The sequence below is a fragment of the Boleophthalmus pectinirostris genome, unplaced genomic scaffold (genome assembly GCF_026225935.1).
Source record: "Boleophthalmus pectinirostris isolate CB_2022bp ecotype Guang Dong unplaced genomic scaffold, ASM2622593v1 HiC_scaffold_19, whole genome shotgun sequence".
Taxonomy (NCBI): Eukaryota; Metazoa; Chordata; class Actinopteri; order Gobiiformes; family Gobiidae; genus Boleophthalmus; species Boleophthalmus pectinirostris.
The window spans coordinates 15,040,930-15,061,578 of record NW_026571140.1 but is presented as its reverse complement, the minus strand read 5'-3'; the positions used below and the strand labels follow the sequence as shown (position 1 = coordinate 15,061,578).

The window sequence follows — 20,649 nt, the reverse complement described above, 5'->3', positions numbered from 1 at the left end:
CCTTTATATTCATGTCTTTGGATGATAAGTAAAAAGTAATCTGGCACCATAGAGACATATTAAACAGCAGCTTGCCTTGAACCAATACTGTCATATCCTTGTTGTAAACCAGTGACAGTGTACATTGAAATTCATTTTAATGGAGACTGGGATTTGTAATTTTCAGTGATATGCTTGGGTCTTTTAATTGAGGGATCTACAGCCACTTTTTGGTCAGTAAAAGCATGTGGTTTGGAGTTCTGAGTGTAGACTGTATAAAGAAGTGGACTAAGGGAGTGTGACGTTACCCATAGCGTATAGTCAAGTGAAGCTCACAAGGTTAGCAGTTATGTGGCGAATTTGGAGCCACATAACTGAAATAGTTGACTTATGGACAACAAGCGAAATAATAACGCCAGGATCATGTAAAGTTTGCTACTATGAACTTTTTAAGATCAAATAAGGGGACTGACAGCAGCATTTATGAGTATGAGTATACCTTTATTTGTCAATTACCAATATCAATATCAAGTGAATTAGAGCCGGACTTGATGGAGCTGGAATCGCGCCGATGCTCACTTCTTATTTGGAACACAGCAACTACCAGGTTAGCTATGTCCTTCTATATAGACAGTCTATGGTTCTGTGGAAGAAATTTGACTATTTTTTGTAAAATAGCTATGATGAATCTGTATTGTTTATGTTCAGGAAAGTAATATTGAAAACAATTTTGTTTCAAATAAAACAGATTCGAAAATGGGATCGATCAATTTGAAAAACAAAAAAAACAAAAAAAACAAAAAAAAAACCCTACTTGTTATGATACATTTTTTAGTCATAATGTAAAGCAGTGGCACTAACCATTCTAGCAACCTAAATCTGAGACTCAGACAGAAATAACAGAACATGTTTCAGCCCAGATATTGTCCAGGCTGACTTCCACTTATCCAAACATGTTGAGCTTCTGCCAGTGCGTTCTTCTGTAATGCTATCCACTACACGTTTGACTTAAGCTCTTGTGAAATCTAATGACCGTAACAGTTTCCTATCATGTCTCTGGGCTCGTCGCGCATCTGTCCGGGTGAGCTCTCAGTAGTAGCCCCCTGCTGATTTGCCCATGACACAAACATAATCCCCATAAGCATGTCTCGTAATTACAGAAGTTTCATAGAGAGAGAGAAGGCTAGCGTGAGATTAAAAAGATTAAGAATACTGCAATCTTTACAAGCGGGAAGAATAAAAGGGGCTTCTGCTGTAAATGAAACAAGTCCTGATTTCTCTCTTTCGCCAGCCAGACTACTTAGACTTAGACAGACTGTACTTATTCACAAGGGAAATTACTTAGACACAGTAGCTCACGCATTGCAATAACAAAGACCATAAAATACATATTTTAATCATTAAAGCCTGAGTATGTAAGCTTTTAGCCAAAAACCTGATTCTTATTTGGCATGAAGCAGGGCCTCCACCTGCTTGTTTCCATGGAAATGCTGTTACTTTGACCATAATTTTCCACAGCATAACATAAAATGTATATCTCTATGGACAATCTTCTGAAGTATGGTTTTAACTTCCTTTTTCCATGGCATCTTGCAGGTGACCTTGAAAAGGTTCATACTATGTGTTTAAAGTGGCAAAAATAGTGAAGACTTCTACTGGTTGAGGTTCAAATATACAGATTTGTATATGTACAATGTAGCAAAATAAAAATTTATATAATCTATATTTAGGCTATAGACACAAAAGATGGTTGTCTATTAAATAAGGGTGAGTTGTACAGTTGTATGGAGTATAGTATTAATGTAGTCCTTTGGACTGTAGTCCTTTAGTTGTTTTGTTGATTAATCAGTTGATTGTGTTGAAAATTTTGAATAGCTGACTAATCATATTATTATTATAAGGATTTATATAGGACAACAACAGAAAGAAAATCTAGTGAGTTAGCTGAAGATTTATTATTGTTTGTTTTTTATATTTGAAAAGGCAGATCAGATTCATGAGTTTAATCTATGTCAGTACTGTGTTTCCTGGTACTTTTTTTTTGTTGCATGAACTCCTATGTACTTGTATTCTTGTAAAAGCAGTTTGACTCAGATACCTAGAGATACACAACAGTTTTGAAAGTCGACTGATCATTCGGCAGGGCACGTCTTCAGTCTTCTCCATCCCTCGTAGCCCTGCATCTTCCAGTGTGGGAGCTGCGCTGTGGGAGCCCCAACTGATCTTGAACTAACTATAGCGCCTCACAAAATAGCTGACACAGCACACGGCCCGTGACATCTCCGCTGATCACTCCCAGACGCAGCGAGAAGCACTCTTAGAAAAACAAATGCCGGAGCGCCTGAGCATAAACTGTGACAAGTTATCCACATCACTGCTTAGAGAAAGTAGCTAACGGCAGCAGAGAAAGGAGTGGGGGATGGGGGGCTAGACGCAACATATGGCCACTTTTGAACTGCGGAGGATTACGCCTGCTTAATCGAAATTCTTGCGGTATGGAGCAGTGAGGTCATACCAGTCCAGGGACAGGGATTTTTCAGGCCACAAAAAAAGCCCGATATCTGTGTTCCCATGTTGCAGTTCGGTCATGGTCTCATTGGACTTGATGAGTGATGTGGTGAAAACCAAAGCCCATCCTAGAGTCAAGAAAAGCGGAGTTATAATTATCTCACCGGGTGCGTGTTGCTATTGTGTCCGCTTGTGCAATACTTTGTGGACATTGGTGAGTTTGTATGGGCATGTCGAAGCCTCACACTGTTGCCTTTGGTTTTGGTGTTCAGCTGTCAGAGAAGAAATAAGCTTTAGTTGGATTTGCCCCAGACTGACAAATGGACTATGGACGCGTTTGGATGTGCAACATATTTAGAAGTTATCTCCGATTTACTCTGTGGTTGGTTAGATGTTGGAGATTGGCTTCCTCTTCTGAGAAACTGGTTGCACAGTGAAAGGGGGATCACATGGTCAACTGGATTTATGTATGATGTGCTTAGACATCTTAGTTGCTGTCTGCACTGTATCATCTAAAGCAGTGGTTCCTCTTTCTCGGAGGCGTGAGCAAATTAAGTCCATTTATGCAAAGTAAACAATGAAAACCAGCACTTGTGACTGGAAAAGTGGTATAGGAAGTTCTTCATGACAGTTCTTTCTTCATGTTGTCTGCTTTGAATTGAGCAAAAGATGGTCTATGTACGTAGTTCCCCGTGCTTATTAGCTGTTTCTACAATAAAACAATACATTTAAGCATAATTTGATATATTGTGACAGCCCATGATATTATTGTGAGACTTTTGATGATATCATATCACAATATTTTGGTTATTGTTAGAATTTAAACATAATTGGAACTAAAGAATTATGTTTAGAATACTTGATAAAGGTACAAGCAGGAAGGGCTTCAACGGATATTGCTTCAGCCATGGTCACTATACAAAATTAGTAGTTACATTTTAGAAGAAAATAGCAAGAGTTCAAACCTTTTAGTGTCTGTGGTTACAAGTACGTTCATTTTAAGTTAGACTTTTTTTGTTTCGTCACTTTTGTCCAGAACAAATATTGTTCGGAACTTGTAGGTAGAAATATTTCAGCACTGTTGTATGTGGAAGATACTCAAAAAGTACTTGGTTTTGCAAGTAGTATTTTGCATAAGTGCCTCATGGCTCCACTATACCATTGTATCCTTTGGCATGACACCTGCCTTTCCTCAGTGGATATAATAGTGTGATTGTGTGAGATGGAGGTGGTCAGAGAGGTTGTGGGTGCAAACAGTGGCACAGAATGGGTGAAGTTACTTTGGTATTATTATTCTAAGGAGGGGACCACAGTTGGGCAGTGTTTTGCTTGTGATTGTCCCAATACTACTATAGGATGTAGTGTTTGTGTAGAAATGGTGCAGGCCTCTTTCTGAACCTGTAAGCCTGTCATGATAACATATTTAAAAGCATGATGTATTCCTACAGAGATGTACTGAGATAAACAATAATACTGAAAATTTCTGTGAATAATTTTTTAATAGATAGTATCATTTAAAAGGCCTGAGCTGCAACTAATGAATAGTTTAGAATGAAGCAATAATTAGTCATATTAGGTCAAATCTTGTATTGCATTACAACAAAAATACCCCAATTGACCCTCAAAATTCTTACATATAGCCCCCAGCTTACATACATTGAATGGTAAGTTGATATAGTAATATAGTGACAGGACTATAAACCTGTAATTTATTCTTCACAAGACTAGAGACAGTTGCTGTGAAAATACCAAAAGGGAAAAGAAGATAGTAGGCCATGTACTTGATGTACCATGATTCATTTGTGACACTTGCCTGACTGCCATCCCAAACAGTTAGCCAGACCTAATCGTTTCCATCCTCAAAAGGTACCCTAGAATCATCTTTAGGTTTATAGTGTGGACATGGTGCTTTAAAACTCCTAAATGGAAAATGGAAATGTTGTCTCACGTGTCCACTGTCTAAATAAATCAAGCTTGTAACAGTATAGGCTGACATTTTGTACAGCAAGCCTCCATAAATGTGTGGTCATAGGTAGCACTTAAAAGCTCTCAATGAGACATGAAGATTTGACGAGGCCACCGCGGTGCCCGCTGCTCCTCCGCTCCGATCCAAAACACACATAGAGTTTTATTTTGATGCTTGTTCTGGTGCCAGGGCCCTTCTCTCTAATCAGCTGTGTTGTTGGCACACAGATCCTGCTCCAGGGCAAAAACCCGGGCGTAGTGTGGGAGTACACTCTGCCCCGTACGGAGAGGAAACCGGACTACAGCTGGGGCGTGGTGCGCTCTGACTGCTCCGCTCCCTGTGCTGGAGGTGAGACTGTTAAAATTGATATTTGAATTGGTTATATGAGAAGATAGTAAAATAGATAGTAAAACATTATATGCAGATGACTGCAACCTGCTCATAATAGCTGTGAATGTGCAAAACTGCTGATGTCGGTGATTCATTTACAACAATTGCAAGTTTACACACTGCTCAGATCCAGAACTGTTTCAGGCAATTCTGATGTTTTGTGATGCAAGATGCTAACTTTAGTCAAACAAATTTTCATTAATTTGGAATATATTGTAGAGATAAACCAAAACAAAAGACTAAACTAAAGGTGCACTGTGTAAGGGTCTACCATCTACTTGGAGATGTTATTGCTTTGTCTGGAGTGTCCCAGTGTGGTATCAAACCAGGAGTTTCCAACCTGTAACTCTCCACCCCCTTCCAAGTAGCTCGCCAAAGGATTTCTGAATTACACATATTGTGCTGAATGACTCAAATTTGATGATCTACCATTGTAAATGTATCATTTGGTGCCTAACTTTGTGCACTAATACATGGATAAAGGTTTATATTTTATAGGTGTCTAACTGTTCCAAATCTAAGGGTTTCCAATGCTCAATTTCTTGTAACCGCTAAAATGAGTAGCTCTTTGGCATTTTCTTTTTGTAAAACTAGCTCACCAAGAAAAAGATTGGAGACTCCTTCATTAAACGTATCAATCTCACATTTACTCAATAATATGGGCTTTTTTTGACCTAAAAACTTGCATTGTGACTGTGAGTGAGCTCACCTCTCCACAGATCTGACATGTCACTATTTAGCGATGTAACTAATATTGATTTAGGAAATATTCAAATCATCAAATTTTTGCATCATTTACATAATTTGCCTAGTCTTATTGAACTTACATTGTATTTTTAGCTTGAGAAAAAAAGGTTGATAAATGATTCATAATGTTTTAGTCAAGAGCTAGTTTCAACATAGTCACTTTTATGTACCTGCATCCAATCCTGTACGCCTGAGTTAACTGTTTATTTTTTATTTTTTGTCACCTTAATTGTTTCCATACATGTGACTTGTGTCCTCTCCAGGCCGGATCTCCACCAAGGCCATCTGTCTGCAGGACCAGAAGGTGCAGGTCAACTCCAGCATGTGTAATCCCCACACCAAACCCACTCTGGGCTCACATCTGTGCAACACTCAGCCCTGCCCTGCCTAGTGAGTACATCTTTGTGTGTGGTTCTCTCTTTCTCTTTCCACCCTTCTCTCCATCTTGCTCACTGTCTCTCACTCTCTCTTTGTCTTTCTCATTCATTTTCTCTCATTTTTCCCTTTCTTTCTCTTTCTTTTTCTCATTTTCTCTTTCCTTCTCTTTTTTCTCTCTCTGTGTTTCTCTTCCCTTTTTCTTTTTCTCTTTTCTTTTTGTCTTTCTCACTATTTCTCTCCCCCTTCCTCTCACTTTTTCTCTTTCTTCCTTGCTTTCACATTCTCTTTCTCTATCATTTTCTCACTATTGTTCTCTCTCTTTTCTCTCTTGCTCTCCCTTTCTTTCATTCTCTCCCTTTCTCTCCTGAATTTTCTGTTTCTTTCATCATGTTCTCTCTCTTTGCCTCCCTCCTTCCTTGTGTCTCTCTGTCTCTCTCTGCTTCCCTTCTTTGTTCTCTCTCTCTCTCTTTCTCTGCCTCTCTCCTGTCTTGTCTCTCTGTGTTTCTGTGCTTCCCTTCTTCCATCTCTCTGTCTCTCCCTGTCTCTTTTTCTCTCTCTTGCTCTCTCTTGCTCTGTCTTTCTGTCCATCTTTCTCTCTCTCCCTCTCTCTGCACTCACTTGTGGTCTGGTGCTGCCCTGTCTTATAATGTTGCCACATTTGCAGCAGTCAGAGGTGCTGTGTTTACCGAGCCTGGCTCTTGCACACACTGGTCCCATACAGACGTACATTGTGGCCGCCCGGTGGAGAGCTTGTCTGTGGTCAGCCACCACTCAGCGCCGCCTGTGTTCTTCTCGTCTTTCTCTCTCCAGGCTCTCCTCGGCGCACTCTCTAATTTGACTTTTTCTGTTTGCCTTTTTAAGAGCCTACTTAAGGTCAACTCTTCTGCTGTTTAACATTTGTGTTAAGAAATATGCATTTTGAAATGCAGATTGAACTCATGAGTCGTCTTGCTTGATGCCTGTCAATGTATATACCTGTCAATCAAGCTCTATAAGCACCTATTCATATGCACCTATAGCATAAACAACAGAACAAAACAAGTTTACCAAACTCTTGATGTCACTCAAATCACTAAATCCACTCACACTCACACATCACTAAATCCATTGATTTCTTCATCCTTGGTGTAATTTCTAAGCAACTTCGTGACCTCAGGAGGTAAACGGAGCGCCGCTTCCTCTTCTGTGTACCTGTCGTTAGACTCAGCATCAGTTCCAGTTAGAATTATTCCAGCCTTTTTGAATCCTGACAGGAGGGTTTCGGTTGTCACTTAAATCTTAACTTTTCAGTGGTACAGAAGTAATGGTGCGATGCTGCTCTTTCTGTAGGAGACATGCATAGCAGAACAAAGTGACAGTGGTACAGGAGTAATAGGAGATAGAGCAGATACTGGCACAGAAGCCTAGAGCACCCTCTTTAGGCTGTCAGTGTGAAAATTTTAATATATAAGTTGCACCGAAGTATAAGTCGCAGGACCAACCAAATCATGAAAAAAGTGCGACTTATAGTCCGAAAAATACGGTAATTAAGTTTATGTTATTAAGGTAAAGCATACTTTATTGAAGGAAATCCATTCTCTGTATTTGACCCATCCCTCAACTAGTGCTGCATGGGCAGGCCTGTCAGAGAGCATATACAAATGGACATAGCTAAAGCACTAGTACCCACTTTCCAAATAGGAAGTGAACGTGGGGACATTTCGGGCTCCATTGACTCTTTCCAGTTCACTCCTCTCTCTGTAACTGCTGCAGTGAGCTTTGACATTTTTATCTTAAAATGTTTGTATTAACACGCATTACATGATACTGGTGTTTTTATCAGGCAATTTTATCTGTAAATAAATTCCATTTCCTAATATGGAACTCAGCTCCAAATTCACTCCTGTAACTGCTGGCCTCATGAGCTTCATTTGGCTGGAGCCGAACACTATGGGTGACACTCACTCAGTGCACTTCTTCATACAGTCATTGGCGGGGACCACCTTAGCTGGGCAACTGAGACCTCATCTGTCATACAAATTGTGTTGTTTAGCTACTTATTAGTTGTAGGTTATTCCCAGTAGATATCCATGATTGACTATATGTTTAGCCTTGAAATGAATGCAGCCTGAGTATCCCAGTGTTGAACTTCAACAAACACTTAAGAGTCAAGAGAGGGGAAGGGGAGAGATTGAGTGTGACAAGGTTGAAAACAAACTCCAAGTGAGTGGTGCTTTCCAAAGATGTGTCGCCTTTCATAAAACGTCAACTTAACTTTAAAACGCTCCCGGCCTCTTGCTGTTCAGAGCAGAATCATGCCTGAATCTGATCCTCTCTGTCTAGACACTGTGCTTGATGGCCTGCATTATTAAGGGAGTTCATGTGCTAAGGGACCAATAGAGAAAGTAAAGGTAGAATCTGAACTTGAGTCAAACGGAGCAACAAGTGCAGATACATGGGCTCTCGTATGGAGCGTTTTGGCTGTGGGTGCTTGAGCTAGCTTGATGTGACGAGAACACATACAGTAGGCTACGTGGTTGTGGGAAATATATTGTCTACAATCTAATACAGAAAAATGGTTTAAGAGTATATAAAGAAAACTGTAAAAAATTGGCAAAGAAGGAACTTTGTTTAATTATCCAACTATTCAGAACATGAACCTCAACCAAGATATTGTCTGTATTTTAGCACATTTCTGATAGCTTTGCCAGCAAAATGAATTCTTGCAATTTTTGTGAGTTCACAAACTCTTGAGAATCCGTCCTGTTCTGTTCTGGCTGAAGCCTTTGCGTGTGAAGGGTCCCACACTACCAGTGGTGTGAAGACTGACCAGTCACAGGGCAGCACTGTGGTTTGTGCAGAAGCCAGCACTGAACAAACCAAAACAAACATGGCAACACTGACAGGCCTATTTTAGCCTTTGTTTTTGAAAAATATGCAGAGGGAAGCGTGTTGTTCATTTGTGGACAGGTAAGACACATGTGCTTTTTTCTCAAATGGAACACTCCAATCATTGGTACTGATTGCTTTTAATGAGAGCCATCATAGGTTGATGTGTAGAGCTCAGTTCAGAAGGCTCCACATATGAATCTGATGAAAGCCAGGTTACATTTTTGATGGACTGTTAAAAAAGTAATCAGATTATTGTTATCTGGAGACATCAAATTCGGTTTGTCAAAAGTATTCTGAAGAAGTCAAAATTGACAAAATTGGACCTTTCCTAAATAGTTTTAGATTGATCTTGAACCTTACATAAAGAAATTACTGTTATTTTGATTTAGAGTTTAGAATTCCACTATATTATCATTGTGATATAGAAACTGATAGAGGATATCAGGTCTATAAGCCTATATAAATGTCAAAACTGAGTTTAGTATTGAGACAACTAACCATATATCCCCCCTCCCCCGAATGATTATAGTCTAATTCTACACAAACTGACTACTACAACAACAAACCCAGCATGGCCTCCCTCCTGTGTCCCTGGTTGAACAAGCCAGACAGCTATCGCTTTCACCTCCAACATACAGCCTCTGTTTCTGACCGACTTTCCCACAACTGGAGAGGGCATTTCCTGACCCTAATCTTAAGCATACCATTTCTCTTATCTTGGAGAAAGGTATTAAACAGCCTTGTTGCGGTCTGACCAACCCTTTTAGGAAAACACTATATACCCGATAAATAACACTAGGGCTGTGTCTATTCAATCAGGATCTCATTATACAGTAGTGCACACTACTTTTCAGCTGGTTGTTTGTTGGAGCCAATTTATAGGGCGCTGCGCTGGAAGAATGTTCAACTGAGTGAGCAGCAAGAAAGCTTAAATGCCTAAGACCACCAGGATGTATGGGCGAGCATTCAAAAAGCCATCAGAACTGTTATGAGACCACATGGTATGATAAAGTAGTACTATTTGGTGTTGAAAATTTCAGTCTATTGTAGGGTTGTCAAAAGTATTGAAAATTAGATACTAATTGATTTTGAAACTAGCATCGAAACTAGATACTCATACAGAAATGAACCCTTTCTGAATAGCTTTAGAATGATCTTGAGCTGTATCTGAACAAGTATTAGACGAAATAGACTGGTGGACAAGTGGTGAGTGACCAATCATGTTGCAGCATCAAGGTTTGTGTGAAAGTTTTATTAGAGATAAGCATTTGAATTTCAGTGCTTTTGACAACCCTATACCTGACAAATAAAACTAGACCTGTGTCCATTCAATCAGGATCTCATTATGCAGTAGTGTGCACTATTTCTCAGCTGGTTGTTTGTTGGAATCAATTTATAGGCTGCTGCCCAGGAAGAATGTTTAGTTGAGTGAGCAGCATGAAAGCTTAAACTCCTGTATTAAGACCTCCAGGATGTATGGGGGAACATTGAAAAAGCCAAGCAGACCTGCGCGGAAGAAAAATCGTCAGAGCCTCCTGGATGTGTGTGTGTCTGACCTAGAGCGAATGTAAAAAAGTGGCTGCTTATCTGTGAGGCATGTATCTCGAGCGCTGACAGGCCAATCCATGTTTTATTGTGCAGAAAGGGTTGAATTCCCACGGGGCCCTGGCCGGTCTAGCCATGCGAAGACGGTCGGCCCCGCACGCCCTCCTCCCCTCTCCTCCCCCCGCCCCCTTCCACTGAGTTTAAAAGCGTCTCTCGTATACCGTGGCTGGCAGCGTGTCAGAGAGGAGTGCATGCTTGACTGAGGTGTTCTGGAACATACAAAGGTGAATAGGTGAATACTGAATACATGAGCCTGAGAAACCGGTGACCACTTTTGGAACATGGGAAGAATTGATGTCAAAGTGTAATGGACCAACAGAAAGGTGGAAACAAAGGTGTAAAAATAAGTTTAATAAAGCCAAATAATTTTAAGACTAGCTCAAAATGTTGAAAATAGTATTTAACAAAAATGAGGTTAACTTAAAGGTGCACTGTGTTAGTTGTCTGGTAGAAGGCCCACTAGTTAATGTCTCCATGGAGATGTTATTGCTTTACTTCCAGTATTCCAAAATATGGTGTGATATCTATGCAGAGCTGACCCATTCACAGTAAGAATGCATGTTTTAACCCAGAACTGAGCCAAAGTGACAATAAGGCAAATAATTCGAACTATAAGCAAGGTCTGCCAAGTGCTTACAAGCGCCTCCTTCCTCTTGCCGGGGTCTTTCATCTGGCAATTCAAAACAAAAGAGCAAGTGTCAGTAAACCTTTTCGACATACTGTATATTAACTAAAATGTGTCCACCTAAAACTAGAAAATATATGTCTAAATAAAGGAATGAACTATGTGTATCGTAATTAATAGTAAATGATGTAGCTTAATGAAAATGTGCAATGTAAATTAAATCGAAGGAAAATACTGACACTGTGGAGTTGTGGCAGAGGTATCCACCAAACAAAGTCTGAGTCATAGTCTGAGTCTAGTCTGCACCCACCCCATCCTCCTCACACTCTACACACTCTGCACAAACTCTTCATCTTTTCAGCACCTTGACTGTTATTTTGGAAATGTGTCATGTTAGTAAAGGCCATCTGTGCAGCCACTTAACCAAGACCCAAGTCCGTGTTGAGGGAGAAAATAACTCGAAAAAGACTGTGCTTGAACACTCGAACACACTTGAAAACTTGCTGTGGATCTCAAGTGGGCATGGGTGATAAAAGATACTCAAGTTACGATTTTGTAGTCAGAGATTGGCAAAAAATTACTTTTAATGTCAATAGTGAGTTTCACACAAAACATGGATGGACATTATACTCAGTGAAGGAAAAAATAGCTGAAATATCCATGAATTATTACAGTGTTTATTACTTTATTATATGATATTTTTTTCTTGTTTCACTTAAAGGTACATTTTCCAGAGGAGGGTGTCCACTTGTTTGTCTCCATCGATATTTGGAGGCATTACTTTGCATTGAATGTTCCAAAATATGGGACTGAACTTCTCTATCTCCATGGAGACAACCAGGTGACACCACCGGTCCAAGTTACAGTTCAAAACTCTGGAAAAGCAAGTTTTTCATGCAAGTTTTTCAACAATAAAAACACTGCAATAGTATAAATGCCAAATGGATAAATGTCGTATTGTGGAACATAAGAGGCAAACTAATCTACATGGAGACAAGCAGACCGTGGACCTCCCAAGACCAAGGTTATATAGTGCACCTTTAATATTCAAATGTATAACAGTCATTTTTGATATGTTCTTTTAGACAATATCTCACCCACTTCAAATCTCAAGAAAACAAAGAAATTGTAGACAGTGATACTTTTTCATTTCTTCATTCTGTTCTGCACTTCAGTATTTCAAACTGTTCAAATATTTTTGAGATATAGCTTACACTTTAAACCAACGTTGGTCTAAACCAAACACAGTGGTACTTAAACCACTTTCCCCCAAATTGACATATTGTTATTTATAAGCAAAGAAAAACACAGCTGTATAAGTAAACAGCCACTAGGTCAAAAACCAATCCAAACCCATGCTTTGAGACCCAACAGCTCCCATCTCTCCCATCTCCAAATTGCAGTGCAGCCCTGGCTCTTCATTTGTCTGTGGTTCTTTCAAAAGGAGAGTGAAAGCGCTTTTCTTCCCCGAAGCAGGTCAGCGGTGCGCAGGATCGGTCTTTGTGGTCATGCTTCCTCTCAGCGCTGGACTGAACCATCTGCCCAGTGCTCCTCTTCCTCTGTGAGGCTGCGGTTGTCAGAGCGCTCATTTGCTGTAATCTCTCCCCTCAGCCCCGATGCCAGGACAGAAGCTATTTCAGAAGCAGGGCTCTCATCTGTGGTGGCCCAGTCAGGATGTCAGAGATGCTCAAAGACATGTGTAAAAAGAGGTGCAGGACAAAATGGCTGGGGTTTGACACTAGATCAGGCCGAGCAGGTGAACACAAGGGACAGAGAGACGTGCTGTACAAATGTGAATGGACTGTAACATTACTGACAAAAATGTAGAAATATGGCAGCACAGCCTTTATACTGCAAGTTCCTGTTCCTTTTTGAAGATTTGATAATGTTATATGGTTTTTCTTTTGCATAGGTGCTTTTTCTGTTAAGGTAATGATTTTGATACTTTGCTGCCGATACCCGATATCAAAAGATATTAGGGCAGATATCATAATTTATTTTCTTTAAACACAAACCGCGTATGGGAAAACATGATCCACATGTGGCTTACTTAAAATAATTACAGTACAGCTTTGTAAAAATATTAAATTTTGGGCATACATTGACCAGAAATTCATTTTATTGCATCAGTTTAGAAACCAAAATGAGATATCGGCTAAACTGATATCTTAGAAGCCGATATTCAATCCATCAAATTTTTCAATATCCATTATTAATATCCAATATCAAGAGCCATTTTTTTCCCTATTGATTACATACTTTGCCATGAAATATCCCAATGATACAGTCACAAAGGTTTATTATTTCCATAAGTCACCCTGAATTACAGAATTACAAAAATCTGCCATTTGACAACATTAATTTAAAAAAAAATGTAAAAGGACTATAAAATTAACCATAAAATTGCTAAAATATTGGGTACTTTTGAATCTTTCTGATAGTACCTCCACATCTAGTATGGACTACAGCACACTGCAAACTAGACTAGACAGATCCCACATTTTTCACTTATGATATCAGTGTCAATATTTATGTATTTGCCAATACCCAGTCCAAGTGTGTAATGTGAGTATTATTTATCTTTCAAGTAACTACAGAACAGATTTGTAGAAGGAAAAGTTCAAACATTAGAAGGCATTCAAGTCCTATCACATAAATTTATTGTTGCTCCAGGAAATCAGTTCAGCTGGTAACCAATCTCTGATCCAACAGGTTTTGGATCAGATCCGTTATTTGATTCTGTATTCGGTATCGGCACTGTAATCGGTATCGAAACATCCCTACTGCCAGCGCCCGTACTCCAACACGTATATACAGTTATATACAGTATGGTTTTCATGCCTAAGTTTTAGATTCAAATGACACGGCGAGAGGTGGATGTAACCTGTCATAACAATCCTATATACTGAGCCTTGTGTGTTTTTGTAGCCTTTCCCTGGTCACTACACTGTGAGGGAGATAGGTGTGTGAAATGTAATGTGATACAGTATATTGTGCGTTGAGATCACAGAATAAATGACATCTATTTTAGCACAGGTTTTCCTCAGACTGGGCGTAATCGTATCGCTCCAGGCTCCACTGATGCTGTTTGTGTAGATTTGGGACTGAAATAAGTTTGCAGTGGGATGTGTGGTCACTTGTCCTGATTAGGAGGTCACCGGTGGCTGGTGTCCTAAAATCTGATCCACAGTGTGTAGTTCCATATGAAATGAATGGGGTTTAGAACAGGCATAGCTGACATTGTTACAGGAAAGGCAAAAAATAAAATGCTGAAATGTGTTTATTGGCCTCCTAACTTTCTTCTCTTCTCCATTCTTATTTTATCTATGCATAAACATGGTTAATGCTGTACTATGGAACATACTGACAAAGCATCGACATCTCCATTGGTGCAAGAATGGACAGACTCAACAACAAAAAAGTTGTGCACCTTGAATTGATTAGGAATATTTCTGTAATATTTGATAGTTAAAGGTGTGCTGTGCAACTTTTCGTTTGGAGGTTGTTGTTTCTATGGAGATGTCTTTGTTCTGCCTGGAATGTTCCATAGTATGACATTAAACAAGTCTACCTTACATTTATTAAATTACAAGTGGTTGTATAGCTCAGAAACAGCTAGAAAAACAAGCGTTCTGAGTGTGAGTGGTGTCGCCTCTTCTCAGATCTGACCTGTAACTTGATCTAATTTGGTCTCCATGACAATAGGAAGGTTTAATACCACACTGTGAAATATTCCTGACAAAGAAATAACACCTCCACAGAGAAAAGCATCTGAAGGACCCTTCACCAGAAAAGTTACACGATGCACCTTTAGAGCTCATACAAATCATCATATAGACCTTTTATATTCTGACCCGTTTCTTTTTCTACATCCCTGTGTGTACAGCTGGTCAGCCGGAGAGTGGGGAGCGTGCAGCCGTTCGTGTGGAGGGGGGCAGCAGACCCGGGTGCTGCGCTGCCACAGGAGGGTCACCTATCAGAGGGAGGAGACCGTGGTTCAGTCTCTGTGTCCTGTCATGTCTCCAGCCCAAGTCCAGCCCTGTAACACTCAGGCCTGTCCCCCCGAATGGAGCACAGGGGCATGGTCACAGGTTAGTCCATACCTCGCCACTGCCTAAATAAAATCTAAACCTGGACAGCAATCAGAATCATAAATATACATTCTCATTTGAACAAGTACTTAAACAAATGCATAAATATGATAAATGTTTTTGAATCAGAACTAGTATAAGGCACAATTTACTCTTTAAGCCATGTTATAATGCAGTTACCTCTTCAAAAACATATCTGCATACTTTAGTTTCATTCACACATGTCTGAGTAACCCTTTATTATTATTCTGTCTACATCTCTAAATCTCTAAATAAAAGTAAAAACCATCTTAAACTAATAAGGTCCCTAATATAGAAGAAATATGTTAGAATATCTTTTCTGTTGTCTTGACCTGCCATCAGCCACTGGCAGCTTTGTGCTACTAAACATAGAAGCTCACTCCGACACAGTAAATCATCGTTACCACTATCATGACATTATTGTGTGTATGCAAACACACACAGAGACATGGTCCCACTGGCAGCTGAATCAACACTCTGCTGCCCTCTATTGGATGTGTAAAAAACCTGAGGGTTAAAACTCTGCAAGTCAGATTGAGAATTCCAAACTAGCACAAAATTACTTAAACAGACTCCTCTTCTCATACTAAGTAAACCAATATATTGAACTTTTTGGGAGAAAATAAAATAAATTGATTTGCATTGCAAGTGCGATTGAAATATAGATTTTCTCAAAGTCTTCATCAAAGCGGCTACTGCTTTTGCTTTGCCAAGGTGACAGCATCAGGTCAAGGTACATGTCAGATCTGTGGTGAGGCGATTAAGAATGCATGTTTTTAATGCAGTTTTTTTGTTTTGGTAGATCAGAAGGTGGCATACTCTCGATCAGAAAAAGTTAACTTAACTTTAAAGGTCCTATATTACGCAAACTTGACTCTTGTAAGATTTAAAACATTTTATAATATTGTTACCTCCTCAGTCTTCATCTTCTATGCTCAGAATCCTCAATTCCACCTTATGGTGTCATGAAGCGGTAGCTTTCAAGTTACCAGCTACATTTTACCTTTAATTCAGTAGCTTGGCAATTCCAGGGCTGAAATTATCCTTATGATTCTAGTGAGGGTTTAAGGAGTTTAAAAACACACTTCCTGTTTTACCACATGACATCATAACGTGGAGCAGTTGGAAAGAAGAACTCACCCTAAATATACAGGCTTTATAACATGTGTGAATGACACAAAACAGCAACTCCAGGTTTGTTTGTGATGAGGGAACATTGTAACATAAAATTATAATATGGTCCCTTTAACATAACTCTCTAATTTTAATAATCAAAAGTAGTAGCGAGTAATGTTTGATTTTTATAGTTTTCAATAAGTAATAACACACATTCCCAAATTAAATAAAAAAAAATGGATACCTTTCCCTTTGTTGGCCTCTTTTCACACGCACTGGTCGATGTGAACCACCTGCCCAACTCTCCCTCATGTTCAACTGTGGCTCTGGCTCTGGCTCTGGCTTTCCCTCTGTATAAGCTGCCTGCCACCATTTTGTAGCGACCGACCAAGTTCAGGCAGCGGTCATGTCCTGACAAGGTCCCCCAGAACAAATCAATCAGACGTCCACGGTGACAAAAGGACCACTCTGATGAGCCCATGAGGGAGCCAGCCCAACACTATGGTCTATGTAAATGAGAGAGCAGATGTGTCATATCTTTAGACTAGAGATGTCAAGGTTATGAGGTCTATCCAAAATGGTGATTATTCAAGCCACAGTGAGCTAAAGAGCGAAAAATGAATGCTAAAAAATGTGCAATAGCAATCATCGTTTGACTAGTTAAGTGATTGAAAAATGAATCCCTGACTAGTCAATTACTAAAATAAAAAAAAATTAAAAAAAATACTACTGTAATCTTTGCAGCTCTAAATTGTAACACTAACTTTTTATATTGCGTTATCGCTACCGATGACAGCAACAACCACTCTGTTGAGTTCATGAGGGAGTAGACTTGTCAAAAGTATTGAAAATCAGATACTGATCAATACTAAAACTAATTGGATACTCATTTGAGCAAGTACTGATACTAAAAAAATTGCATTCGCAGGACAGAAATGAACCTTTCCTGAATCACTTTAGAATGATTTTGAGCTGTAACAGAGCAAGTATAAGACCGCATACTAGACTAGTCCATATGCTCATGGACCACTATACCTGGAAGACTGAGGGATTACATAAATATAAGGCCACATAATATAAAAGAAAGTACTACGATTTAATGTTGAAAATGGCACTCTGTTGTCTAAATAGTTAATTAATGCAAATTATGATTAAATGAAGAGTGAGCATCACGTCTATTCCTTAAAGGTCCTATATTGCGCAAAATTGACTCTTGTGAGCTTTAGGCCATGTTATAATATTGTATTGCCTCAAAAACATACCTGGAGTTGTGTTTTGTTCATTCACACCTGATAGAGTAATCCTTTATTATTAGATTGTCTACATCTCCAGAGCTTAAAATGCTTTGTTCCACCTTGTGATGTCATGAAGTGGTATTTTTCACCTTTTACTTTAGTTCAGTAGAGATTGACATTTCTAGGGCTGAGTTTAAAACACAGTGACACACTTGTATTACCACATGACATCACAAGGTGGAAGAGAGTGTTTTCAGTTTGAGAGAAGAACTCAGACTTACTATGTCAAGTTTGTGTTAAAAGTGCGAATGAAACAAAACACAACTCCAGATTAGAAAACATAACAGATCAAAAAAAAAGCTTAAAATAGGTCCTTTAATATCAAAATCAGGTTTGAAATTATAGTATCGTGACAACACTATGAGAGAGGCAGCCGGACTCTATGGTCTATGTAAATGAATGAGCACAGATGCAGCGTATCTTTAGACTAGTAAATGAGAAAGGGGCGACTGCCGGTCACTCCCACTGAGCCCGCTTGACTCCATGTCCCTCTGCTCTGGGCACTTCATGTGGAGTTTATAGCCGCTCTGTTACTGATAGGTCGAGGTCAGATCTAACTTTGAGTGATTGGATTATTGTATTTACGTCAGGCCATAATGGGCTGTCATCAAACCCTCGACCTTCTGTTTGTTTGCCCACCATGCGTACTATAAACAAATGCATGTGCAGCAGCCCTGCCAAGGATGTGCCCCCTGTTAATGTCTGTGGGGGGCCGCACTGATAACAGCTCAAGGTTAAAGTGATCACGGGGAATGAATGTAGGTGTTAAAATGCGTTTAGTGGCAGTTACATTTTTGCATATCATGATAGAGATGCATAACATAACTTTACTGATATAGGGTCCGTCATCTGCTTGTTTCTATGGAGATGTTCCACAGTATGACATTAAACATCCCTGTCTTACATTTATTCAATTAGAGTTAACATTTTTTTATTGCTGAAAAATTCCTAGAAAACAGGCATTCTGATGGTAAGCAGGGTTGCCTCCCCACGGATATGACCTGTAACTTGGACTAGTTTGGTCTTCCTGAAGATATATGAAGATAGAAATGTTTAATGCCATGCTGTGAAACATTCCAAACAAAGCAATAACATTTCCATGGAGAAAAGCATTTGATGGACCCTCCACGGAAAAGTTTCACAGTGCACCTTTAAGTGAGCACACATATTTATTCTATGTGACTAGGGGAGGTAGGTCTTTAAATAAATAGGTGCAGTGGTTAGTACACACCTCACCGCAAATAGGTCTAGCATTTGAATCCCCAACTGGACAGGCTCTTTGTGTGAAGTTTGCAGATTTTTTTCCCACTAAATAAAGACGTTGTCAATTGGATTTTCTGCAGGGCTTCTACCAGACTCTGTGCTGCAAATGCTGTGAAATGATGGTTCATGCAGTTTGCTAAATGTCACTCTACTTAAAGCAACTGTACATGATTTGGGCCTGATATTTTACTGTCTTAAAAACAGAACTGTTTCATTTAAAAAATTATGTTCACTGTGATGAGTTAAAGTGTTTTTCACAACATTCAGAGAGTGGTGTTTTGCTGTTACTTGTAAAAACAAAACAACTAGCATGCGCACACTTCCTGGTTCTCAGGTAATAAACATTTTATTATAGATGCAGACAGCTCATAGCAATCTCAAAATGATCCTAATAGCTGCTTTTGCAATATATCTGTACCAGGGTTAGGTTTTTTTTTTTTAAACAAAGCTTCAAATTTGCATAGATTGCTCTAAAATTGCTCCCCCAAATAGCACTAGGAACAGCAGACAATGCTATTCAAACACTATATATACATTTTAGTAATAAAAGCTTTTGATTCAGTGTTTAGTTCCACTTTAATGTCCTGGGCTGATTTTCTTTAAAGGTGCACTGAACAGAACAAAACATCTGTTCAGTGAGTTGGATTACCTCTCCACAGATCTAACCTGTAACTTGATCTGGTTTGGTCTCCAGGAAGATAGAAAGCTTTAATACCATACTGTGAAACATTTCAGACAAAGCAATAACATCTCCATAAAGAAAAGCTCCACCAGAAAAGATACCCAGTGCACCTTTAAAACGTCTTGGTCTATCGAATGTTGTCTAAAACCCAACAATAATCACAGTGGCTGAGTCATTATGTTTCATAAAATAACAGTTTTTTTGCTTGACCCACAGTGCTCCAAGACGTGTGGTCGAGGTATGAGGAAGAGAAGTGTGTTCTGTCGGAGCACAGATCCTGGAGCCTCTGCGGTGGTGGTTCCTGACAGTATGTGCAGACAGCATCACAGACCTAAAGCCCAAGAGATCTGTGTCCTGCGGCGATGCCCCAAGAGTGACAGGCTGCTGTGGACCCCGACTACCTGGGGAGAGGTAAGGAACACACACACTCCACTGGAAAATGGAGTCCCCTATAGCAAATATAGTGTAAGATTTGTTTCTCCCTAAACTCTCTACACTCAGGTGATTTAGAACAAAGGAAGCACAGGTTTTAAAAGTCCTATATTATGCAAAACTCTTTAAGTCATGTTAGAATGTTGTTACCTCATCAAAAAAAACATACCTGGAGTTGTGTTTTGTTTCATTCATATATGTTTGAGTAACCCTTTATTAGTTCATGTACATCTTAAAAGTTCAAAATGCTCTGTTCCACCTTGGGTAGTTTTCAACTTAACAGCTACCTTTCACCTTTAGTTTCAGTAGAGATTGGCAACTCCAAGGCTGAAATCATCAAAATGATTCTAGTGAAGGTTTATAAAGTTTAAAATACAGAGGAGCTTCCTGTATTACTACATTACATCACAAGGTGGACCAGACTGTTTTCCGTTTGAGAGAGGAACCAGCCTAAATATGTAGGGTTTATGTGTTAAACATGTGTGAATGAAACAAAACACAACTCCAGGTATGTTTTTGATGAGGAAACAACATTATAACACAGATCAGAAATAGCATAATATGGGCTCTTTAAATAGTACGAATGACTGCTTCAGTAATCAAGCACTGACGCAGTTATGCACAAGGTTTTTATATTTCACAAATTTTACATTGTCTTGTGCTCATCAAGTGCATAAGGC

General features: G+C 39.3%; 1 protein-coding gene across 2 annotated transcripts in view; it reads left to right on the top strand.

The window, feature by feature from the left end:
* Positions 1–20,649, top strand: part of adamts18 (ADAM metallopeptidase with thrombospondin type 1 motif, 18) — a 98,351-nt gene that overhangs the window by 71,063 nt on the left and 6,639 nt on the right. For both annotated transcript variants that reach the window (XM_055154635.1, XM_020941647.2), the window contains exons 17-20: positions 4,681–4,801; positions 5,854–5,980; positions 14,956–15,160; positions 19,754–19,948. In XM_055154635.1, the coding sequence (XP_055010610.1) occupies positions 4,681–4,801; positions 5,854–5,980; positions 14,956–15,160; positions 19,754–19,948 (648 nt within the window). The remainder of the gene's footprint in view (positions 1–4,680; positions 4,802–5,853; positions 5,981–14,955; positions 15,161–19,753; positions 19,949–20,649) is intronic.